Raw genomic sequence first — 26,086 nt, forward strand, 5'->3', positions numbered from 1 at the left:
AACCTCTGATACTCTTTCTTCAGGTTGGTGAATTTGGCTGTTGAAACTTGTGCATGCTTCACGAAGTTCTCATGTTGTGTTTTTCAGCTCCATCAATTCACTAAGATTGCTCTCTATGTTGTCCATTCTCCTTAGCATTCCATCAAATCTTTTTTCAAGGTTCTTAGTTTCTTTGCATTGGGTTAGAACATGTTCTTTTAGCTCACAGAAGTTTCTTATTACCCACCTTCTGAAGTCTGATTCTGTCATTTCATCACACTCATTCTCCATCCAGCCTTCTTCCCTTGCTGGTGAGGAGTTGTGATCCCTTGTAGGAGGAGAGGTGTTCTGGTTTTGGGTGTTTTCATCCTTTTTGAGCTGGTTTCTTCCCATCTTTGTGGATTTATCCACCTGTTGTCTTTGTAGTTGCTGACTTTCCGATTGGGTCTCTGGGTGAACTTCCAGTTTGTGGATGATGAAGTTATTTCTGTTTCTTAGTTTTCCTTCTAACAGTCTGGCCCCTCTGCTGTAGGACTGCTGAGGTCCACTCCAGGCCCTGCTTGCCTGGGGATCACCTGCAGCAGCAGCAGAACAGTAAGGGTTGCTACCAGTTTCTTCTTTTGCTATCTTTGTCCCAGAAGGATACCTGCCAAATATCAGTCTGTTCTCTCCTTTATGAGGTGACTCTTTGGATATACAGGGGTCAGGGAGCTGCTTGAGGAGATAGTCTGTCCTTTATTGGAACTCAAGTGCTGAGCTGTGAGCTCCGTTGTTCATTCTGAGTTGCTCGGCAGGTACGTTTAGGTCTGCTGCAGCAGAACTCCTTTTTTTTTTTTTTCCCCCAAGTGCTGTGTCCCAGGGAGTTAGGGCTTTATTTATGAGTTTCCATTGTGCTGCTGCCTTTTTTTTTTCTTCCAAGGCTGCCCTGCCCAGCGAGGAGGCAGCCTAGTCACTGTCTGCCTGCAGAGGCTTTGCTGAGCTGCTATGGGCTCCACCCAGCTGCCCTGTGATCTTCCCTGCAGTCCTGTTTATTTGGGTATAGATAGGACTGCCTCAGCAATGGTGGCCCACCTCTGTAATGGCAGACTCTCTCTGTAATGGCAGGTTGCCTCGGCAATGGCGGGCTGCCTCAGTGATGGTGGACTACCTCTGTAGTGGTGGAGTGTCTCGGTAATGGCAGACGCCCCTCCCCCACAGAGCTGGACCATCCTGGGTTCAGCTGTGCTTGCTGTGAAACTCTCAACCCACAGCATTTTCAATTGCTGTTTTTTGTGTGTGTTGGGGAGGGGGGTGGGTCCAGCTGAGCCCGATCACCTGACTCCCTGACTCAGAGTCTGCTTTTTTTTTTTTTAAGTTGAATGGTCCACTCTCTCCCAGGTGTTCCATTCACCTGTTGAAAAGGCACCAGGATCTGTGTGATTTCCCATGTGGCGATTCACTGCCGGTGCTGAGATTTGTGGTGTTTTTTTTTGCCCAGGAATCTCCTGTCCTGGCTCCCTGTTTCATTTCCTTTTTAAATCAGATGTATGGGCGATCTGCCTTCCCACGTCTCCAATTGCCAGCTAAAAGGGCACCAGGACCAGTGAATTTGTACAGAGAACTGCCACGCCAGGGTGCTGGCAAAGCCGCCGCACTGGCCAAAATAGCCGCGCTGGCCAAAACAGCCATGCTGGCGACCCGTGGGGCTCCTCAGCCTGGGAATCTCCTGGTCTGTGGGCAATAAAAATCCATCTGGAAATGTGGCATCCACTCACCCTCTGCGCTTTCACTGGGAGCTGCAATCCTGAGCTGTTCCTAGTTGGTCATCTTGGGTCATCGATATTTTCTGTTTATTACAAAACTTTGAGGGCAGTGAGGATGTTGCCAGGATAATTCTTAAAAAAAAAAAAAAAAAAACAAGTGGATTTAATGTTACATTTATAATGGGTGGTGTATATTAAATGTATTCATTCGAATATATTAATCGAATGAATGTGTTCAAAATATATGCATTCAACGAGTTGTGACTACTTTCTTTTAGAACCATTAAGATGTTTGCTTTATATGTCTGTCTTAATTTTGGTTCTATTGATAGGTTTTCCACCCATCAGCAGTCATAGCACAGTAAAGTGGCTTAGTTAATTTGCGACTATTTTATTGGGTTGTGACTTCTCATTTACTACTTAGGCAGGACTAAGGTGTACTGTAGTAACAATCCCCCATCCACCCACCTCCTGCGCAGTCTCAGTGGCTTAAGTAAGCAAAATTTTATTTTTCACTCACACTGCTTGAGTGTGAGCAGAGGCTGATCAGAGTTCCCTAGGATCCCAGATCCTGGAGGCTTCATCTTGTCAGGAATTTCCATGATCTCTGCAGCATTGGGAAGGCAACATGGCAGATCATTCACTGGGTCTTACATGTTTCCCTCCAAAATTACGTCACGTCTACTCAACATTCTTCTGGGTGATCTGTGTTATGTGGTCACACCTTCTTTCAAAGGGAAGAGTTCAGAAGGGAAAAGTTGGAAATAATTGGGAAACAGCACCAAAGACTTACATAGTAATGTTGAAGAAGAACAGACTCTGCCTCCCTCTTGGTTATACGATTTGAGCAGGGGGATTCTTTGTGACAGGGATGCAATAGCTACAAACATCACATAGACTAGATTTTTGTAGACTGGTGGATTCCAGTACTAGGAGGCGTTACATCTCTCTCCCTTTCTTGTGGCTGATCTGCGGACCACCTTCTAGATCAGTGCTTTCTTAGAATCACCTAAAGTATTTGTTTAATACAGCGGTTTCTGGACCAAACCCAGACATTCTGATTACCTGAATCTGAATCTGGGGTTAGGCTTGGAGAGCTATATTTTAATATACCATTAATTAGCATCAGAGCAGATGATCCAAAGTCAGAGCTGCTGACTTTGAGAAACACTGGTCTATATCATCCAGAGCTGGAAAAATATATTATTAAGTGTCATCTTTTATTTATTTTATTCCACCTTTACCAGACTTTTATTTTTAAGGGTAAGGATGTAGTCTTAGTTTTATACATGCTGTTTCATTGTCAGCCATAGTCAATGCTATTGTCAAGTTGGGAAACCATGGTCAGCAAACATACAGCTAACCAAGTTTCATGTGCTCCATTTGCTTCTGCTCAAGTTGGTGAGAAGAAGGAAATACAAACAGGCTTGTATTGGCATGAGGTTCATAACTACTCCATTAGTACTACCTAACATATATATAGGACTTTAAAAAGTTAAAGCTTCCACACTTTTTCTTCTTTGATCTTCATAACAATTCTACATCCTAGATAGGGCAGATTTTATGATCACATTTTTTAAGGTAAGAAAACAGCTGGGGAGAGAGAGATTTGTTTTTGTGAGGGGAATTACCTTTTATTCCCTTAACTTTAGCAGCAATACTGATCTTTATTCTGTACTGTATTCTTTAGAATTTAGAACAGTCAGTAACAAGATCTACTGAAATACAGTATTTGGATTAAGTCATGTGTCTACGTATCCACTTATACCTAATGACTTTCAATGTAGAGATCACGCTGTGGGTAGAATAAGAAAGATTTCCCTCCCATCATTCTTGGCCAAGATCAAAAGAGGGCCAGGAGCTTCTCTGCTTCATCGTAGTTCCCAGTCATCAACTGAGACCTGACTTGCCCCTTAAATCTTCTGGAATACCAGAGTACAGTACTGATGTTTGGTTTTTTGTTTTCTTTTCCTGCAGTTTTCTGATTATCAGAATTACCTTGTAAACAGCTGTGTGAAGGAAAACCCCACCATGGAGCGATCTATTGCTCTGTGCAACGGCATCTCCCAGTGGGTACAATTGATGGTTCTCAGCCGCCCCACCCCACAGCTCCGAGCAGAAGTCTTCATCAAGTTCATCCAGGTGGCGCAGGTGAATAACTAGTTTAAGACTTTTGGCTTGGGCCATGAGGTAAACTTTCTGTCCACTTTTCCTCCAGCTTAGTCTATTCATGAGAGCTGTCTTTTCTCTTCTGAACCGTGGCAGGGGTTGGGGTGGTTTATGTGCCTTCAACTAGATCTCGATATGACGACTTGTCTATTCTTCCTTACAAGGAAAATGTGGAGGGGACCATATAGGCCATATCCGGGGTTAGGATACAGTTGTAGATCTGTTTTGATCTTTTACATTTTTCAAAAGATGCTTACCAGCCTACATTACTTTTCCGAGTCTGGCCCAGATGGCAAAGGAAAGGACAATTTTAAGATGTGCCAGAGCTGAACCGGCCTGGATTACCTTAGGTCTTTGAGCCCACGCCATGGTGAATGGCTGCATTTAATGTTTGAAGGGCAGAGTTGAAGCATTTTATAGGAGGAAAACAGGTACTATGAACCCATAGTTGAAGTTGCCCAGAGATTCTAGCTTTTCTATCCCAGCTACTTTCCTACATATGTACTGGCATTGCACAGGAAAATAATACTATACCCTTACCCTCAAAAATAAAAGTCTGGTAAAGGTGGAATAAAATAAATAAAAGATGACACTTAATAATATCTTTCTCCAACTCTGGATGGTCTAGACCAGTGTTTCTCAAAGTCAACAGCTCTGACTTTAGATCATCTGCTCTGATGCTAACTAATGATATATTAAAATATAGCTCTCCAAGCCTAACCCCAGATTCAGATTCAGGTAATCAGAATGTCTGGGTTTGGTCCAGAAACCACTGTGTTAAACAAATACTTTAGGTGATTCTAAGAAAGCACTGATCTAGAAGGTGGTCCGCAGATCAGCCACAAGAAAGGGAGAGAGATGTTAACGCCTCCTAGTACTGGAATCCACCAGTCTGAATTAAGCCGAAGGGGAGAAATGGACAGGAAATTGCAATGCCTCATAACTAGTCTTCAACCAGCGGAAGGGAGACTCACAGCAAAGAGACGAGAGGCAGCCTCTAAGCTCTCCATGTAACTGACATGTACAGTGACTCTGCTGTCATCTGTCTTGTGTGTCACAGAAGCTCCACCAACTACAGAACTTCAATACACTGATGGCGGTGATAGGTGGGCTGTGTCACAGCTCAATCTCAAGGCTCAAGGAGACAAGTTCGCATGTCCCACATGAAATCAATAAGGTCAGTGCTGCTGTCTTCTCTGGGGCCCTTAGCAGCATTGTCAGAATGCATGCCAACATTTTCTACTTGGGGGGCAACCCAGAGAACATTTCCAAACCACACCATCCCTTGACAACCGGGCTGTGGCAGGGAGGCAAACCTTAAAGGAACCCATAGGTTGGGGAAGTCACGTTTTTGAGAGTAACCATTTTGTCTGGCCTCAGACAGTGTCACTGCAAACATTCCTGCTGGACCAGTTGAAACAACGTGTGCCTATTCCCATGTTCACAGGCCACTGAATATTCAGAGTTTTAACACTGATTCCCTCATTCCAGCTTTTTGCTCTAAAATGTGTTTTCAAAAGGAATAGTGGTTCAGTTGACCATAGGTCAGTTTGCCCATTGAGTATAGTTATATAGTGATACTTTAAAAACCTAGCTATCCAGAACCCTTGGAGAATGACATTCTAGATAGTTGAATTTTACCAGATAATTGGATATGAGTGCTTCACATACCATTTTGTAATATATAGTGTTTTATTAATATTTTTCTTAAATGTCCTATGCGTTTTCCTACATTACTAGATTTTATAAAATATACTTTAATCTTTTATGACATAGGGCTGTTTTGCTTGTTTGGTCCTTTTTTTTAAAGGAAACAGGGTCTTGCTCTGTCACCCAGACTGGAGCGCAGGCTGGCATGATCATAGCTCACTGCAGACTCAAACTCCTGAGCTCAAGTGATCCTCCGACCTCAGCCTACCAAGTAGCTAGGACTACGGGTGTGCACCATTAAGCCCAGCTAGTTTTAAAAATTTTTGTAGAGATGGGGGTCTCCCTGTGGCCCAGGCTGGCCTCCAACTCTTGGCCTCAAGGGATCCTCCCACCTCAGCCTTCTAAAGTATTGGGATTACAGGCATGAGCCACTGAGCCCAGCTGGAGCTATTGTTATAAATATAAACCACTGATATACTGAGGATATAAAGGTATGGCATGGGCTAGATAATGGCTTGTCTTTGAGCACTTTCATCTCATGTAAAGAGGACCTTAATATACTCAAGCCCCGATTCTTCCAAATTGGCATGAAGTATCTCCTTCTTAGGGAGAGATACTTGAGCTCATTGCCCCATCTGTTTTTCCCATGTGTTCAGCTCCTTTTTGGGGAGTGTTTTATTATATCTTATCACAATGGTGAGCCTCTAGAAAGGCCCCCCACTTCCCAGTGGTCTGATCAAAAGGGCATCATCTTTAATCCACTCTTCATTCCTTAACAGTTCTACTGAAACCAGGTGGAACAGTTGAAAAGACTGCCCACATCTCACAGGTGACAGAGAGAAACAGTCACAGAGATTAATAAGCCTTCCTGTCATTTAGCTTACAAGATAGAGCTTGCTCCTCTTAAGCCTGGGGTCCCCCATAGCAGTGCTTCCTGTCGGTAGCTACTTGAAGCTCAGGGTGGTCTGCATAGTGAATTAGTAAGTCCAGGGTTGAAGCAAAAGTCCCGAAGTTGTTTTCACCTTCTGGGGGGAATAAAAATGTATCATTTTTGGTGTTACTCTCTTGTTTTGTGAGCCCCTTCCATACCTAGGGCTCACCTGCACTGCTGGTAGAGGTCTATGAGGAGGCTCTTTTGCTGTATCTCAGTGATTTGAAGAGGGCTGACTCCAAGAATTCCAAGTTATTCATTGTGGAGAAATGGTATTTTTTAGGCCACAATTTTATTAAAAGTTTGGGCAGTGTCTAAATGGGTTATAGCAGTCCCCGCTTATCTGAGGTTTTGTCTTCTGTAGCTTGTTATCCAAGGTCAACTGCAGTCCAAAAAAAATTAAATGGAAAATCCCAGAAATATAATTCATAAGTTTTATTTTATTTATTTTTTGAGATAGAGTCTTACTCTGTTGCCCAGGTTAGAGTGCAGTGGTGCGATCTCAACTCAATGCAACCTCCGCCTCCCAGGTTCAAGTGATTCTCCTGCCTCAACCTCCCAAGTAGCTGAGATTACAGGCACGTGCCACTACACCCAGTTAATTTTGTATTTTTTAGTAGAGATGGGATTCCACCATGTTACCCAGGCTGGTCTTGAACTCCCAACCTCAGGTGACCTGCCCCTCTTGGCCTCCCAAAGTGCTGGGATTACAGGCATGAGACACATTTTAAAATGCATATTGTGCTGAGTAGCATGATGAAATCTTAAGTCATGCCACTCCATCCTTTTGGGACTCCTTAGAATCAGTCGCTAAGTAGCCATTTCTGTCATCAGATTGACTGTCATGGTATTGCAGTGCTTGTGTGCAAGTAACTCTTACTTTAATAATGGCCCCACATTGCAAGATTATGATGTTGGCAATTGGGGTATGCCAAAGAGAAGCCCTCAAGTGTTTCCTCTAAATTCTTAATAAGAAAAAAAAAATCACATGCCGAGGTTGCTAAGATCTAAGGTAAGAATGAATTTCATCTATGAAATTGTGAAAAAGAAGTTCATTCTAGTTTCTCTGTTGTACCTCAGACTGCAAAAGTTATGGCCACAGTGCACGATAAGTGCTTAGTTAAGATTAAAATTTGTGGGTAGAAAACATGAACATTTGTGGATAGAAAACATGAACAGAAATGTGTTCCAGTTGACGGCAATCGGGTTGTTACTGTGCACAGTTTCAGGCATCAATTAGGCGTCTTGGACTGTATCCCCTGCAAGGATAAGAGAGGACTCCTTATGTTGTATGATAACATGATTGGCAGTCACTTCATGTCTTTGCTTCTGAGAAAGCTGGTTATCACTCATGGGGAATGGATTCTGTGAACTGCTTGCTGACTTGAATGACATGTGATTAAAAAAAAAAAAAAAAAAACCAGATCTGGCTGATCTCTTTCTGTGCTGGTGAGCAGCCATTCCCACTTCAGGGATGAAGCAAGGTGTAACCTCTAATGTCCTCTCTCTTGTCCTTTGCTTGGAATTATGTAGTCTATTTAGTCTTTTTAGTTCAAGGTTTCAGTCTATGAATGGACGGTCACTTGCTTTCTAGATATACATAGGCCCATTTTGAGAATCTGGAAAGGCCCACCGAGTACCTCATAGAGAACACCACACAATAGACTACTGAAGCTCTACTCTTTAAACACATGCTTTTCCCTGTGCCAGTGACATAGTCAGCATTTCCTGACGTCGCATGTCAACTGCTAATCAATGCAGTGTCTCTGGAAGCATTCAGAAGACATCAGGGAAAAGAATCACATGGCTTGGGTCAACAAGAGTTAGAGGAATAGTTATTATTCGCTATATACTCTTGTAACTTTTTAGTTTTTATATCAGCTCCTTATTTTTGAAAGGAAAGAAATTTTAACATAAAAGTGATAAAACTCCCATTTACAATGTTTAAGTTATAGAATAGATTCAAGTAAAGTGTATCTTGTGTTTGTAAATATATTCTGTGATATTTGACATAGCTTGAGGTTTTAATTGGGGAGTCATAATCTGTACCTTTTACATGAATTACCCCCTGCTCAACAATTTCTAGATGGGGTGAGATCATGACAGGGAATCCAAATATGCAAGGAGGTCGTTACAGACAATACACATTGCCCAGCGGTTACCTGTGATTGGTCTGTTTTGCTTCGTAGGTTCTTGGTGAGATGACTGAGCTGCTGTCCTCCTCCAGAAACTATGACAATTACCGGCGAGCCTATGGGGAGTGCACCGACTTCAAGATCCCCATCCTTGGTGTGCATCTCAAGGACCTCATCTCCCTGTACGAAGCCATGCCTGACTATCTGGAGGATGGGAAAGTGAATGTCCACAAGCTACTGGCCCTGTACAATCACATCAATGAATTAGTCCAGCTGCAAGAGGTGGCCCCACCCTTGGAGGCCAACAAGGACTTGGTACACTTGCTGACGGTGAGGCTCACACTGGAGAACAATTACTAAGCACTTTCTGTGTGCCAACTGCCATTCTATACGCCTTACCAAATATTAGCTATTAATCCTCATAAAGGCTCTATGAGGCAGATACTATTATTATTGCCAACATATAGTTAGGGATACTAAGGCACAAAGATGTAACTTGCCAGGAGACCACACATTAAGTAGCAGAGCCTTGATTCAGACCCAGGTGGTGGGACTCCAGAAGCGGTACCCTTCAGACTTCCAGAACTGTTTCACTACCCCTACTAAAGTGGTCCTAAGCTGTCTGGGAGGAGCAGATGGCAAATCAGGATACAAGAGTTGATAACAGATGGAGAGAATGTGCTCTCATAAAAAGGGCAGGCAGTAAGTAAAAAAACAAAAACACCCAGGGTTATTATTTGGTTCATGGCTTAGATCTTTGTTCTTGGAGATATTCAAGAAAAGGGTAGTTGTCAGTGGTGTTGGAGGCCAGGAGTTGCATCTTGAGTGTGGGGTAAGATCAGATGAATTCCCTTCCAGATGTGCGATTCTGTAGTTCACCAGCTGTATGACTACAGGCATCTAACCCTCCAAGTTTCCTCTTCTCAGAGGGGTCAGTCACTGGGATGACTTGTAACTTCTCTTCCAGTTCTAAAGTTACAGTTTTTAACCTGCTGTTTCTGGAGAGTGGAATTATGATCATAACTTCTTTCTGCTTCACAGCAGGATTTTGATAGAGCCCTGGGTTTCACATCAGCTGGTTTGTGATCCTAGCCCTTCACTTATCAGCCAGGTGACCTTGGAAGTTCTGTGCTTCAAACATCATCATTTGTAAAAAAGATGCACTGAATCTTAACATTCTTTGGATTATAAATCGTGTGATGAAAGCTGTGAACCTTCTTCCCAGAATAATGTACACAAGCCATATATTTTTAAATAGGCATGTAATTTCAAGGAGTTCTGAACTCCTTGAAGCCTATGCATAGACTCAAGGTTAAGAATAAGATTATTCCTAAGACTTTTAAGACTTGTCTCCTAAAAGTTTATAGTTCTAAGATACATGAAACTCATGAACTTTTTTTTTTTTTTTTTGAGACAAGGTCTGGCTCTGTAACCTAGCCTGAAGTGCAGTGGTGTAGTCTCAGCTCACTGCACCCTCTGCCTTCCAGGTCCAAGCTATCCTCCCACCTCAGCTTCCTGAGTAGCTGGGACCACAGGTGTGTGCCACCATGCCCAGCTAATTTTTGTATTTTTTGTAAAGACAGGGTTTTGCCATGTTGCCCAGAGTGGTCTCAAACTCCTGAGTTCAAGCAGTCTACCTGCTTCGGCCTCCCAAAATGCTGGGGATATAGCTACTGTACACTCAGCCTCATTAACTCTTAATAGCAATATGTCTTACCATTTAAACTGGATTTTATTGCTGGACTCAAAATTGAATAGTCTTAGACCATACACATCATCCTGTCAGATCATCTGTCTGCTTTGAGAGAGAACAACTGATGTATTGGTCATCTGTCCAAACAAGGCCTTCAGCCTAAGCTCTATACAGAGGCTTAGATTTAAATCATAGTTAAAAAGAGGGCATCCTAAGATATGTCCAAAATTTAAAAACATTTTAATAAGAATTAATGCTTGCCCTATTGCAATAGTGAGTGTTATAACTGTTTTATGAATTTTAAAAACAAACTTCTTAGAGCCTATAAGAGTAAACTACTGGCAAGGAGGAACCAAGAAAGAAAGGAAGGAACATCAGCCCTGGGAGAGGCAAACAGCATCTTAGCAATGAACCCTGTTTTGCTTTGATCTGCAGTTATCCCTGGATCTTTACTACACTGAGGATGAAATCTATGAGCTTTCCTATGCCCGGGAACCAAGGAACCACAGAGCTCCAGTGAGTTTTTCATGTTAAGACTCCACATGTAACAGGTGCTTTACAAGTTTCTCCTCAAGTTCATTCATCCTCAGGAACAGACTTTTGGTTCCTTTTAAGTATACTGCTTTTCTTAAGTGTCCATCCTTATGCTAGGAACAGAGAAAGCTTCTCAACATGTGTGTGAGGAATAGTTCCTGTCCATTAAAAAGCTATGATCTAGTTGAAGGGGTAAGCCGGATGTGTGACCAGTGACTAACGATGCCGTCAGAATGTCAGGTATAGTGGAATCAGTCAGTGGTTTACAAAGTAAAGAAGGAAGATAGTATTGTGCTCCAGAGTGACATCCCCCTCCCATTAAGAAGTGTCCCCACATACATTTCTTTTCTATGATTCATTGATGATAATCAGAGTAATACGCATATTAATCAGAAGCTAAAGTTTTGAAGATTTCCAGGTTGGTAGATAGAAAGGCCCCATTTTCCTATAATGTTCTGGGTGAAAAGAACAGTCTGCTGAGTATTTTGACCTCTTATGCTGAGAAGTCCTCACAGTAGTACAGTCCTGGCACTGCCTGCAGTAGGAACTTCACAGGTTATCTGCCCTGCCTTTCCCACAGAAATATCAATTTTCCAGCTTTCGATTGTAATGAAAGACGTCCACTGAATATGTTTGGTAGATTCCATTTTCAGGTGTTAGAGGCATTTCAATGGAAAGCGTACCTTCTGCTTTTGAAAGATTTTAATATGAGCTGAGTTTCAAATACAGGTATGCGCTGCATAATGACATTTTGGTCAGAGATAAACTTCATGTATGACAGTGGTCCCTTAAGATCATAATGGAGTAGAAAAATTACTCTTGCCTAGTGACAGAACAATTACACATTTTTTTCTCCTACATAGAAAAAAGGTTACAATGTTACATTGTAACATTGTAGTAAAACACACTACTCACTATGTCTGTGATTACACTAGTGTAAACAAACCTGAGCTGTAAAAAGTCCAGGTCATACAATTATGTATAGTAGATAATACTTGATAATAAATGACTATTACTAGCTTATGCACTTACAATACTTTTTATCATTATTTTAGAGCGCATTCCTTCTACCTAGGAAAGTTAACTGTGAAACAGCCTCAGGCAAGTCCTTCAGAAAGTGACAGTTCCATGCCCGTTATTGCCCCTAAAGACCTTCCAATGGGACAAGATGCGGAGTGGAGGACAGTGATATTGATGATCTTGACTCCGTAGAGACCTAGGCTAATGTGTGTAATTGCTTGTACCTTAGTTTATAACCAAAAAAGTGTTTTGGTTTGTTTTTGAGACAGAGTCTCACTCTGTCGCCAGGCGCTAGGTTGGAGTGCAGTGGCACAATCTTGGCTCACTGCAACCTCTGCCTCCCGGGTTCAAGCAGTTCTCCTGCCTCAGCCTCCCGAGTAACTGGGACTACGGGCGCATGCCACCACGCCCAGCTAATTTTTGTATTTTTAGCAGAGACGGGGTTTCACCATGTTGGCCAGGATGGTCTCGATCTATTGACCTCGTGATCCACCTGCCTTGGCCTCCCAAAGTGCTGGGATTACAGGCTTGAGCCACCGCGCCCGGCCCCCAAAAAAGTTTTTTAAAAATTAAACATTTTTAAAATAGAAAAAGGTTTATAGAATATGGCTATAAAGAAAGAAAATAGGCCGGGCATGGTGGCTCATGCCTGTAATCCCAACACTTTGGGAGGCCAAGGCAGGTGGATCACGAAGTCAAGAGATTGAGACCATCCTGGCCAACATGGTGAAACCCCGTCTCTACTAAAAAGTACAAAAAATTAGCTGGGCGTGGTGGTACATGCCTGTAGTCCCAGCTACTCAGGAGGCTAAGGCAGGAGAATTGCTTGAAACCGGAAAATGCAAGTTGCAGTGAGCCGGGATTGCGCCACTACACTCCAGCCTGGCTATAGAGCGAGATTATGTCTCAAAAAAAAAAAAAAAAAGAAAAAGAAAATAACTTGTACAGTTATGCAATGTGGGTTTTAAACTAAGTGTTATTACAAGAGTAAAAGTTAAAAGCAAAAAAAAAATTAAAAGCTTTTAAACTAAGGTAATTTATCACTGAAGAAAAAAATTTAATAAACTTAGTATAGCCTAAGTGTACAGTGTATATTAAGTGTATAGGAATGTACAGTAATGTGAGGCTTTCACATCTGCTCCCCACTCATGACTCGCCAGAGTGATTTGTAGTCTTGTAAGCTCTATTCATGGTCAAGTGTCCTATACAAGTATACCATCTAAAAAAAAATCCATACCACATTTTTACCTTTTGTATGTTTAGATATGTTAAGATAAACAAATACCATTATTACAGTTGCCTACAGCATTGAGTATAGTAACCTGCTGTATAGGTTTGTGGCCTAGGAGCATCTATCTACGTGTATACCATCTAGCCTAGGTGTATAGCAGGCTACACCACCTAGGTTTGTGTAAGTACACACTGTGGTGCTCACATAATGACAAAATCACCTAATGACAAATTTCTCAGAACATAATCCAGTCATTAAGTGATGCATGACTGAATTTAGAAAAGTGCTTGTCCACGCTTCAGATTATTTTTCTTGTGTCTTCCTGCCTTTTAGCTAGGCTTTTCCTTATTCACATTTCTACTACAGAGTGACTAGAGAATAGAGAGGAAACATAAATGATCCACTTTACTCTTTGTTGATAGCTCTGACAAAAGGTTCAATGGAGAGCGAATTGCAATTCAGGCAGATTGAGAATTTCACATTATCTGTAGTTGCCGATAACGTATGTGAAGAGCACTTTGGAAACCATGAAGCACAATAGCTTGTTAGCTAAAATTATTAGTAGAGATTTCAATTGCCTGTGGGTTTTCTGCTCCTTACCACTGAACATAATTGAAAATTGTCCATAAATGTAACTATCATGTAGTGGGAAAAGAGCTGTATATAATGTTGGATTGTAGTCATGAGGAATTCTCTGAATATTTCATTTTAGCCACTAACACCTTCAAAGCCACCAGTAGTAGTGGACTGGGCTTCTGGAGTATCTCCCAAACCTGACCCAAAGACCATTAGCAAACACGTCCAGAGGATGGTGGATGTAAGTACAGCTGTGTTTCAGCATGCAAAAGCAAGGCACTGCCTGGCTGAGTTTTGTACGTGGGGTAAAGGGAGAGGAGAGCATAATGATGGAAATAAAAGGTAAGAAACTTGAAAGGAAGCACTTACTTCTCTTACTGCGGCTTTAGAACAATTCAAAAGTTATTCTGACAACACACTTTGGCTTCATACGAAGGCAGTTGTGCCTCTTAAAAGACCTAGCAGAAGAGCGTGTTTAAAGGTTGTCAGTTGATTTAGGAGCAGAGAAGTATTGGGATATATTTGAGTATAGTGAGGGTAATAACGTAAACTTAAAACTGAAAAAGTTTGTACTGCTTGATTCAGTTCTCGGTGCTAATTGCTGAGGAAGGGGTATATATTCTCATACGTCTGCATTTATCCTTGTGGGAAACTCCCATGTGACAAAAAACTAAGAGCAGAAAAGTGAGAAACAGAAGTTGAAGAGTCGGGACAGTGTACTTCCAACTGGGCTGTTTACAGAAGCTTCTCAACGAAGGGGCAGCTGGAGCTGAGTGACGAAAAAAGGGCAAGAGTGAAGGGGGAACATCCCTCCTAGTCAACTAGGAGTAGCCGGTGTGATGGTATAACTGATGTGCTAATGACTGAAAGTACCTGGACACCCTCCAGATGCTGGTACCAGCAAAGGCCTAAGATGTGACCGGCCACATCTTTGCCTCAGCGAAAGCAGGTGTCCCTATTCCTCTCCTTCAGGCTGTTAATTGGCTTTTATTCCAAAGGCCCCAGCTCTTTGTCATTTTACTAAAGGCAGAGAAGACCAGTTTCTCTTTAGTAATCACCCAAAACACTCCTTTTTCACAGTCTGTCTTCAAGAACTATGATCATGACCAGGATGGATACATCTCTCAGGAAGAATTTGAAAAGATTGCTGCGAGTTTTCCATTTTCCTTCTGTGTGATGGACAAAGACAGGTGAGGGTTTGTATACAGGAATATGTGGTTATGAGCCCACTGGTGAGAACACGTTTATAGGTATGTCACTAGAAGAATTTGAAAACTCACATGTGTTGCTGCTGTGATCACATAAAGAACTGACCATGAAATATGCATGCTTTTATTTAGGGCTGGGCACGGTGGCTCATGCCTGTAATCCCAACACTTTGGGAGGCTGAGCTAGGTGGATCACCTGATCTCAGGAATTTGAGACCAGCCTAGTCAACATGATGAAACCGTGTCTCTACTAAAAATACAAAAATTAGCTGAGTATAGTGGTGGGTGCCTATAATCTCAGCTACTTGGGAAGCTGAGGCAGGAGAATTATTAGAACCCAGGAGGTGGAGGGTTGCAGTGAGCTGAGATCACGCCACTGTGCTCCAGCCTGGGCCACAAGAGCGAAACCCTGCCTCAAAAAATCTGAATTGAATATTCCATAAATCTGCCACTTTAGAAATAGCCAACTCTAAATAAGAAAAAGTTTAAAAGCACTTCTTGCTTTGTCATTACAGATTCTGGGAAACAACTAATACTTAATATTTGCATATTTACTTTTCTCAAGGTTAAATACTACCTTGGTTCTCTATAGGAAACCAATTGTATGGTTAGTGGATTCCAGTTGGGTTCTGTTTTAAGTTAGAAACTGTAGCCTAAGACATTTTTCTCCCAATACATGTGTACATTTTACATTGTTTATTTTTCCAGTCTTGTAGATAGTGGTCAAGTTAGTTAGGAAAACCTAGTTTGGCTGAAGAACAACTCTGTGGAAATGAATAACACTGCCTCACCTACTTACTATATGCCATCTTGTATCCTTGTTAAGAGTAGGGCTCATGGAAGTCATCATGAGGTAGCACACACCATATTACCACTGAGGATAAAAAGAAAGGTGAGTTTCTAAGGCTAGAAGCCACCCTTGCCCCATGCCCCTTATACTCACATCCTTGCCTTGGTCATTTGCTGGCAGGGAAGGCCTCATCAGCAGGGACGAGATCACAGCCTACTTCATGCGAGCCAGTTCAATCTACTCGAAGCTGGGCCTGGGCTTTCCTCACAACTTCCAAGAGACCACCTACCTGAAGCCCACATTTTGTGATAACTGTGCTGGATTTGTAAGTTGTTCTTAGTGTGCTTCAGGGTTGAATTTGGGGAAGGGTATGGGACAGTTTAACTAAGACACATTCCTTAAAAACCCATCCCAGCTTAGAGCCCAAAGAGACTCCTGGAATCACCTAGGGCTCAAGTGTGTGGTTTTTACCTGCACTCATTGTCTCTCGTTTCTTCCTGATTTTTCTTTTCCACGTATGAGGCCTTAGATAAATGGTACTGAAATGCTAAATTAGGGATGTACTTTTAAAGTATTATATTCATGTGCTGTTTCAAGTGTTATAACAAAGTGTTATAACATACAAGATCCCTTCTGTCTTTAGGAGATAACCTGGGCTGTGCCCCTCCTCCGTTCCACCCCTGACTAATAGTTTCCCCCTAAACCCAGGCTCCTGATGCAAGGCTCTGTATCCTCCTCAGTTTGGAGTCCTGAGGAACCTGTTTGCCCTATGATTCATCAGTTTCTGGAGAATGTCTGGGTCATAAAGCTGCTAGTGAGGGCTAGGTGTGGCGGCTCATGCCTGTAATCCTAGCACTTTGGGAGGCTAAGGCGGGCAGATCACTTGAGACCCAGAGCTCGAGACCAGGTTGCCTAATATGGCAAAAACCCATCTCTACTAAGAATACAAAAAACATTAGCTAGGTATGGTGGCACATGGCTGGTACTCCCAGCTACTTGGAAGGCTTAGATGGGAGAACTGCTTGAACCCAGGAGGTGGAGGACGCAGTGAGCCAGGATTGCACCACTGCATTCCAGCCTGGGCAACAGAGCAAGACTATTGAAAAAAAAAAAAAAAAAGCTCTATCTTCTGCATCTTGAGAAACTTTGATCAGCATAAACTTTTCTCATGTTCAGTTAAGGTCAGAAGGGAAAAGACATGAGAGATAAATAAGGTTTTCATCCCACCTAAGCTAGAAAGTAGAATGAAGGAAAATAAGGCATGTCACTTTGTGATGTGGTGCATTCTGTCTCTTGTTTTGTAGCTCTGGGGAGTGATCAAACAAGGATATCGATGTAAAGGTAAGACTCAGCATTGCTGACTGTTTTTTTTCTGGTGTATCAGTCCATTCTCACACTGCTATAGAGAACTGCCTGACTGGGTAATAATTTATAAAGGAAAGAGGTTTAATTGACTCACAGTTCCACAGGGCTGGGGAGGCCTCAAGAAGCTTACAATCATGGCAGAAGGGAAAGCAAACACATCCTTCTTCACATGGTGGCAGGAAAGAGAAGTGCCAAGCAAAAGGGGGGAAAGCCCCCTATGAAGCCATCAGATCTCATGAGCACTCACTCACTATCATGAGAACAGCATGAGGGTAATAGCCCCCATGATTCAATTACCTCCTATCTGGTCCCTCCCATGACACATGGGGATTATGGGCACTACAATTCAAGGTGAGGTTTGGATGGGGACACAGAGCTAAACCGTATCACCTGGTCTTGGAGTCCCTCCTCTAAAACTTTTTTTACCCATAGTAGTTGTCCATTTAGTCCACAGCTTCTCAGCAGAGTTCAGAGTCTCATCCCCAAAGTGGTTTCCCTAGGACACCCCTCGTGAATGACCACCACACCAAAAACAATGTCTGGTTATGAAGTTAGCCAGTTTCCCCTTTATAAAATCCTGTCTTCGTTGGCCTAGAACAGGCGTCCCCAAACTATGGCCCGCGGGCCACATGCGGCCCCCTGAGGCATTTATCCAGCCCCCCGCTGCACTTCAGGAAGGGGCACCTCTTTCATTGGTGGTCAGTGAGAGGAGCACAGTATGTGGCGGCCCTCCAACAGTCTGAGGGACAGTGAACTGGCCCCCTGTGTAAAAAGTTTGGGGACGCCTGGCCTAGAAACAGGGATGGCTGGTACGAGATGGTGATCTCATATAGTCATGAAGTGACTTTCTACATTTAGCCCTCTGTTTCTAGAATTTTGACAAAATTCTGGTCCCCAGTGAAAAGGACAGAATCACTTCTGGACCAGAAGATAAATGATTACTGAAGGCCCTTGTCAGCCTTCCTTTATCAGTAGAGACATCAGGACATAACTGTCCTTCCTTGTGACTAGGAAGATTCAGGAGTGTAAGAGAGGAGACCTTGTACTGAAAGGAGGAAAACAAGACCTAACAGCCGATCACTTCTGGAGGGTTTCACTAGAGTAGGCAGAATGTGTGGGATACCAGGACACCATGTCTTCCCTCCAAGGTATCAGGATGCTGCTTCTGATGCTGAGACTCACCGATAAGGGCTACATCAAGAGTGTGAGCTCTGGGCTTCACCAAGTGAGAAGAATGCTAGGTTCATTAGGAATGTTAAGTGTCTTAGCTCCAGAAGATAGAACAGACATGTGTCACAAGAGAGCACTGCATGAATTTGGTTGTAAGACACATTGTGGAAGAGAGAAAGTGAAACATTTCTTGACCCAGGATGTCTTATCCACAGACTGCGGGATGAACTGCCACAAACAGTGCAAAGATCTGGTTGTGTTTGAGTGCAAGAAGCGAGCCAAGAACCCAGTAGCTCCCACAGAGAACACCCCCTCTGTGGGGCCCATGTCCAACCTTTGCTCACTGGGAGCCAGAGATCTGCTCCATGGTAAGTAGGCACTGGGAACATTCATCTTGGAAAGTGAAGTAGGAAGGGAAAAGTTTTAGAGGAGGAAAGATGACTTCATGACTCTATGTTTGAGTTTCAATTTAACCTGAACAGCTAGGCCAGGGCTGAACCCTCCCACAGCTTTGGATTTTAGCTCCATGCCTATGTCTCAGACTTAAGAAGGTGTGAGAATAGCAGAGTCCAGTTAGGCATTAAAACCAGCAGGTACTTACTGAGCACCTACACCAAGCACAGATGCTGACTTCAGGCCAAGATAGTGCCTCAAGTTAATACTGAAGTATCCCCACTCCAACTCCGGCTCCAAACCCAAAACAGTGATAGGGAGAATATGTATGTACATGGGTATGTATGTGTGTATATATAATAATAAATTAACATATATAGTATGTAAATAATATTAAAAGGCATAGTACATTCAAAAACAAAGACAAAAATCTCACAGGTCAGATATGTACTAGAAGAAACACATTGCAAAGAGTAGAAAAAGCTACTGGTCTGCTTTGGCTGCATATGTAGGAAGCAGGTAGAGGCAGCTGTGAATTAGATTTTTGCATAGTAACAAAGACCACGGTGGTCTATGCAGGAAAGGTGACCAGAACCAGACTTACTGCTTAAAATTGAGAAGGAAGGCTAAAAAATAAAAAATAATAATAAAAAAAAAAACTGTGACTGTCACTTAGCAGCAAGAAGCAGACTTACCCATGGGCAGTCTTCTACTAGCTGAGTGACTGTGATATCCCCAATTTTTCTCCAGGAGAGGAGCCCCAAGCCATTAACTTAAGACCAGGTCCTTGTCTGCGGGACCTAGAAGGGCCAGGTTGGAGGTATTTGTCAAAATTCTAGAAACAGAGGGCTAAATGTAGAAAGGAAGAGGGAGAACAAAACTCCTACCCAAGGGAATCTTGCAGATTAAAATTCCAGATCACACAAGGAAAATTCTAGGACTAGGCCAAAACATTCAACATTCAAAAAATAAACTAGCGAATTCACTTATATTAAAATGCAAACAGCAGTACAATAAGGAAATGATTTTAAACTAAATATGTTTGGGATGCCCCAGGTCTAAAGAGCAAAGAAGCAGAATAGACTACCTCTGTCTTCACGGAATAGTTCTAGTTCGGGGGAAAGATAATAGACAACTATAGAGCAGTTTAGAAACAATGCAAGAATATATACTAAGAGTCAAACAGGTTGCGGAGACACCAAATGACAGGAGGACATAGCAAAGAGATCACTCTGCTGGGGCTGTCAGGACGTTATGGAGAAGGTGGAATTTCAGCTAAGTCTTGAAGGAAGGGTAGAATTCAGTCAAGGGGGGAGGCGGAGCACATTCCAGATAGGATGTACTGTCGGAGCAAAAGGCAAAGGGCAGAACAGCTTTAGTACTGTTGAGATAGTGGGGAGGCGGGGGAAGGTGTTACGGCAGAAATGAAGGTTTAGGTAAGAGATAAAGTAGAAAAACAAGACACTCTAGAGAGTCTTAAATGACAGATGTCTATCTAGATGTCTATCTATATGATAAAATGAGCTACTTAAAAAAGAGTGACATGAAGGGTTTGTTGGGGAGGGTTGGGGGCACAAGGCTTCATAGTGCTATACTAGGCCCTGCTCTCTGGGCCGGCTGGTTAGCCAGCATGTCAAAACACTGATTACCTTGACTAACTAAAGAACATATAGGTCTTGGGCAAAAATCCAATGCTTATTAGGTTAGTGCCAGTTTTATATAAGAAGCCATGTGACTTCTAATTAGAACCCCAAAGGCAAGTAATAAATAAGTTTATTTATATAAAGCACTTAAAATCAGGCCTAACACATGTACCATATGTTAATATCATTACTTTTTTGAAATAAGCTCCCTAAAGTGGTAAGGCCTCTATAGTTACAACAGATGCCTAGAGAAAACTCCATATAGTATATATCTTCATTTAAAGCACTTCTAATGTTCATTGGTAAATATCAATATACATTTATTGATCAATTAGATCAAAGCTTAAGTGCTTACTTCCATGTAAGAAATGCATAATCCAGTTTATCCCATCAGCCAAATACAAATTCCTAAATCCTTCCCCATACTATCTGTCTAAACACAGGCTGACTTGAAACTTTTGGAATGTTTTGTACTTAGGGGGAAAAATCCTCAGTCTTTTCTAAGAAAGAAGATGCTAATCAACTAAGGATTTGATGTCCAGCTTTTAATAGAAATCACAAGCACCATTGTGAAAAATAGGCCTGTACCCTGTATTTCATCATGAACTCTGTATTTTCAGAGTTACACATAACCTTAGGGCCCTATAATTCTGTCACATAAAATGCAGATTTTCAAGTGGAAAAGGTAGCAGAGAGCAGCCTGAATCTCAAGCCTCAAAAGGGAATCCCTGAAGGGTCTGCTGTTAAGAGACTTCTCCTCTCCAGGCCATCTCTCCTCTTTCTCCAACCCCTGCCCCACACTGGTAAGACAAGCACTTTTCAGGACCAGTAAGTAGGATAAACACACGTTATCATGGGCAACAAAATGAAAATTACTATATTACTATAAAGTTGCTAAAAGTCAAGGTCTATTTGACTTTTACCTTTTAGAAAATTACTATATTAAGTTGCTAGAAGTCAAGGTCTATTTCTGCCAGGCAGAAAGGATGATTGGGTATCATCCATTCTAGTTGTTTCCATCGCATTATTATTTGGGATGGTATCTGCTTATCAAATCAAAATTTGCAGTGATTTAGCCCATTACTGTCTTTCTCAATTTCATCAACTTTTACTTTCGTGAAACTTACACCTCTCCTGATTTCTATACCACTGTGGTCTCTTGGACTCTTCCTGCAATGTTAAGGGCTTTCTGTTGCTTTTTGCTCTTACTTGCTTTCTGCCTTTTGCTCCCCAAAGTGTACGGTGCCCATGCTCCCTTTATGTCTAGGAATTCAACCTAAATCATAGAAGGGATTATACTCATAATTTGGCAATTTAGGCTGGTAAAAAGAATATATAACTGTATTACAGAAAAATTGGAAAGTGGAGATATAAAAAATCACCCGTAATACTCTTCCTAAAAAGACAGTGTAATTATTTTAGGGTGACCATAACAATTTAAATATTTGAGAATTTGAATAACTATGTAATTACAATTTTGAGCTTTCTTGGAGAAATAGTAAATGTTAATTTAAATTACGTTCTCTTCAGCAAGAATTAAACTAGGATCTTTGTAAAATTTCTAGTTTTACAACTGGTCGATTCTGGTCAAATACTAATTAGAAAACTTTTTGTTTTTTAAAGCTATTTTGACTATACTAATCCAATGTCTTCAAAGTCAGACTATCCAATATTTTAAACACTGCTGAGTCTTTCCAAAAAGTAAACTTAGATGATTTGCAGTTTACCTGAAAGCCTCTCTGTCACCCATCTTAAATACATCTGCTCTTACTCTACTTTTCCAGGAAGTTACTCCTTATGGTTAAAATTATTGGCTAGGTCCTGGGTAGTGGGTGGGTCTTAGATGAAGAAGAAAACCAGAATAACTTACCTTTTTCCTATCAGTATCAAACAAGGGCAATTCATTTTAATGCACATTTCTTTCTAATGGTTAAGCTGTGCCCACTCTCCCCAGAGAGTTCGTATCATTTGCTTGAGGGTGTCTGTATCAGGACTGAGACATGAATGCTGAGAGCTCCCAAATTTCAGGGTCCAAAGAACCATTTATGGAGCATTTCTGTCTATATATTATTCTTGTTCTCTTTAATTTATGAAACTATGGCACTGAGGCAGGGGCTTCAACTTACCTCCCAAAACAGAAACCCTCTAGGCAACCTTTGTGCAAACAGAAGATGCTCTTTCTCAGGGTGGATGTAGCTTGACACCAGTGGCCATGTCTTGGCCAGCAAAGCCCCCGATTTCAGCCCTCATTTACCACCTAAACTGAGTGCCTGAAAACGGGTCCTCTTTGAACATATGGAACTCCTGTAACAATTTAGAAAGGTCTCATTGAAACTAATGAGTCAGTCTTGAGTCTCTGCTTTCCTGAGTTAGAATGTCTGGTATTTTCCCACAGCACCTGAGGAAGGACCTTTTACATTTCCTAATGGGGAGGCTGTGGAACACGGCGAGGAGAGTAAGGATCGGACCATCATGCTGATGGGAGTGTCCTCACAGAAGATTTCTCTTCGGCTGAAGAGGACTGTTGCCCACAAGGCCACCCAGACCGAATCACAGCCTTGGATGGGCAGTGAGGGCTCTTCAGGTCCCTTTGTGCTGTCTTCCCCAAGGAAGACAGCCCAGGATACTCTTTATGTGCTTCCCAGTCCCACCTCTCCATGTCCTAGCCCAGTCTTGGTCAGAAAGCGGGCTTTTGTCAAGTGGGAGAATAAAGACTCCCTCATAAAATCAAAGGAGGAGCTCCGTCACCTCAGACTGCCTACCTACCAAGAGCTGGAACAGGTACCTCCTTTTCATTTTCCTTTTTTTTCACACTATCTTAGAGAAGTGGAGCCAAACCAGGAAAGAGCATGTGAACTCAAGATTCTGAAGATTCAGATCAGGCTGACTCCAAGCAGTCATTTTTTTAAAAAAAAAAAAAAAAGAGAGGAGAAACAGAGGGAGGGAAGGAAGAAAGGATGGATTGATTCCAGCTTTCTCATGACCCAGAAGGGGCCTTGGTTCATATTACACAAGTAGCACAGGCTTTACAGGGCTCCCTGTTACCACACAGGTTGCATTTCAAAGTGCTGGTGCCAGTGCCCACAGCACTGTTTACTAGGCTCACGGAGAAAAACCACAGTATCTACGGGTCAGCTTTACTGTTCTACCACTCCTTTTCTAGATGGAACTAAAATGAACGTGCCTAAATCCTCCTTCACTAGAGGTCTCTTTAACATGTTCATCAGGGTTATGGTTTGGGATCATGGTTACCTAAGCATCTTCCTAAGAGAAGTTAGTGATTTTAGTTCTACAGCAACAAGAGAAAGGTGAGTGTATTGTGGCTCACCATAGAAAACACCTACTTCCTAATTTAAATGAGGAGAATCTTTCCTGACACATCAGGAAATGTGCTGATCTTTTATACATATTAGAACAGTGAAAGCGATAGCAGCAGCAAATGCATGGCTGAATATAAGATAGAGCAATATAATCTATAAAATGTTTACAGTTATGACAATGGGAGCTGCTTTTTAACGTTAGGTTCACAATATCCTAATTATGAGGTACCTAATAGAGACAATGGAAAAGACAAAATAAAGTATACCAAGAAAAAGAGAACAAGAGTTTGGAAACATAATGACAAGCTTTGAGAGAAGGGAACAGTGACATTAAAAACAGGAAAAAGTAGGGCTGGGTATAGTGGCTCACACCTGTAATCCCAGCACTTTGGAAGACAGAGGTGGGCAGATCACTTAAGGTTAGGAGTTCGAGATCAGCCTGGCCTCGACATGGTGAAACCCTGTCTCTACTAAAAATACAAAAATTAGCCAGGCATGATGGAAGGTGCCTGCAATCCCAGCTACTTGGGAGGCTGAGGCAGGAGAGTTGCTTGAACCCAGGAGGTGGAGGTTGCAGTGAGCCAATATGGAGCCACAGCACTCCAGCCTGGGCAACAGAGTGAGACCCCATCTTAAAAAAAAAAAAAAAAGAAAAGAAAAAAAAAGGAAAGTAGGAAATGGGAACAGCACAAGGAAGAAGAGCCAACAGGCAACTGTCGAGACACTCAATTCTGTAGGTTCAATCACTGATATACTTCTGTTTGTTTAGACTAGAGGACAAAACTCACAGGGCTGTCTCAAGAGGTTACCTTTAATTGGTAATAACCTGTAAATGGTAAGAAACTGTGTCCTACGACATTTTTTTTTTTTTTTTTTTTTTTTTTGATACAGAGTTTCACTCTTGTTGCCCAGGCTGGAGTGCAATGGCACAGTCTTGGCTCACCACAACCTCTGCCTCCCAGGTTCAAGCAATTCTCCACCTTTAGCCTCTCTAGTAGCTGGAATTACAGGCATGTATCACCATGCCTGGCTAATTTTGCATTTTTAGTAGAGATGGGGTTTCTCCATGTTCATCAGGCTGGTCTCAAACTCCTGACCTCAGGTGATCTGCCCACCTTGGCCTCCCAAAGCGCTGGGATTATAGGCGTGAGTCACCACACCAAACTTTACTATCCTATGACAGTAGTTTCTTACCAACTGTCATAGGATAGTAAGGTTTGGTAACTAAGCCATTTTAAAGACAGGGAAGCAAGGATACATTAATATCAATCAGCATTATCATTCAGTATATTAGAGGAGGAGGAATGCCTTTCTGCCTTTTCCCAAAAACATCAAGGTTTGCACTGTGTTTCTGGAAGCCTGTCAGTGCAAACACAAAACCAGTATCCAACTAATAGAATTCCTTATATAATTCTACATTCTGCAGAGTGAAAAACTGTCCATGAGGGTTTCAAGATTCCCTGCATTGTCCTCAATGCTGTACCTTCCCTGTCAGACCCCAGATATTGGATTAAAGAAACATTTGAAGAAACAAATTAGATAATGTATATGAAACTCTTGATTTGGTGCTTGGTACAAACAACATAATATTAAGACAAACTTACGGAAAAAGAACAGATTTTCTGGATGAATGGTACTCTGCCTGCTCAGAGTTATTGTAAAGATGTGTTACAAAAACCAAGTCAATCAGAAGGTAGCAAAACGTAGCTTACACAAACCCCTTCCTCTTTAGGGATAGAAACTGCCAAATGCAACCTTTAAAAACCAAGAAAGAAACCTCAAAAAATGAACTCAATAGAAAGAACTTTGGTCTTGGAGGCAAAGATTTATGTTTTCAGTCCCAAATGTTTCTTACACCAGCTGTTAAACTCTGTGGTCTAGTTGGTCCTTGTGAAACACAACGCCGGGATCCCATGTTCTGTAAGGTTTGCCTCAATGACATTTTACATGCCAATGAAAAGGAACAATGTGGTTGGCAACAATGCTCTGAAAGATGGCTTGTAGAAAGATTACAGTTCCTAATCAGCAATATCAGAGCCAGTAAACCGTTTTTGCCCATTGCCTCTTTACTTTTTAGGCTTGTCATATAGACCTGAGCTCCACAATTCACTGTGTGCATTTTAGAGGAAAATTATATGTCCCACTTTCCCATTAAGTATAATCCTTACAATGACTAGTCTGTGTAATTCAACAGTCCTATCCGTAACAACTAGTCAAATTAAATCAGTATTTACAATAATACGTAATGTATATTAGTAAGCATTAATGTTACATATTATTTTAAGTATAATGCACCTCTGAACCAACACAGGACAAAAGAATAAGCAAATAAAAGCTTTTAGGCTTAGATAAACCAGAGTTCAACTCTGCAGTTTTATACTATATGGCAACATTTTCTTCTATAAAATTAAGGTATACCACCTATTTTCAGGGTGTTTGTGAAGGTTAAGGTATTCCATTATCATATAACACAGCACAGACACATAGCAAGTGCTCAGTATTGTATGGCAGCTAATACAGCTATCTGGATAATTCAG

At 41.9% G+C, this 26,086-nt stretch overlaps 1 protein-coding gene across 9 annotated transcripts in view; it reads left to right on the forward strand.

Moving 5' to 3' along the window:
- Positions 1–26,086, forward strand: part of RASGRP1 (RAS guanyl releasing protein 1) — an 81,946-nt gene that overhangs the window by 54,364 nt on the left and 1,496 nt on the right. For 4 of the 9 annotated variants that reach the window (XM_074394108.1, XM_074394107.1, XM_074394105.1 and 1 more), the window contains 11 exons: positions 3,699–3,872; positions 4,951–5,067; positions 8,661–8,936; positions 10,735–10,815; positions 13,797–13,901; positions 14,741–14,850; positions 15,839–15,983; positions 16,963–16,999; positions 18,409–18,561; positions 20,898–21,032; positions 22,625–23,404. In XM_074394108.1, coding sequence (XP_074250209.1) covers positions 3,699–3,872; positions 4,951–5,067; positions 8,661–8,936; positions 10,735–10,815; positions 13,797–13,901; positions 14,741–14,850; positions 15,839–15,983; positions 16,963–16,999; positions 18,409–18,561; positions 20,898–21,032; positions 22,625–23,247 — 1,956 coding nt within the window. In that variant the 3' untranslated portion in view covers positions 23,248–23,404. Of the gene's footprint in view, positions 1–3,698; positions 3,873–4,950; positions 5,068–8,660; positions 8,937–10,734; positions 10,816–13,796; positions 13,902–14,740; positions 14,851–15,838; positions 15,984–16,962; positions 17,000–18,408; positions 18,562–20,897; positions 21,033–22,624; positions 23,405–26,086 lie in introns of those variants that run through there. The other 5 variants (XM_039462896.2, XM_074394112.1, XM_074394111.1 and 2 more) reach the window with 3 other exon arrangements.

Source organism: Saimiri boliviensis, chromosome 2 (assembly GCF_048565385.1).
Source record: "Saimiri boliviensis isolate mSaiBol1 chromosome 2, mSaiBol1.pri, whole genome shotgun sequence".
Classification (NCBI taxonomy): Eukaryota; Metazoa; Chordata; class Mammalia; order Primates; family Cebidae; genus Saimiri; species Saimiri boliviensis.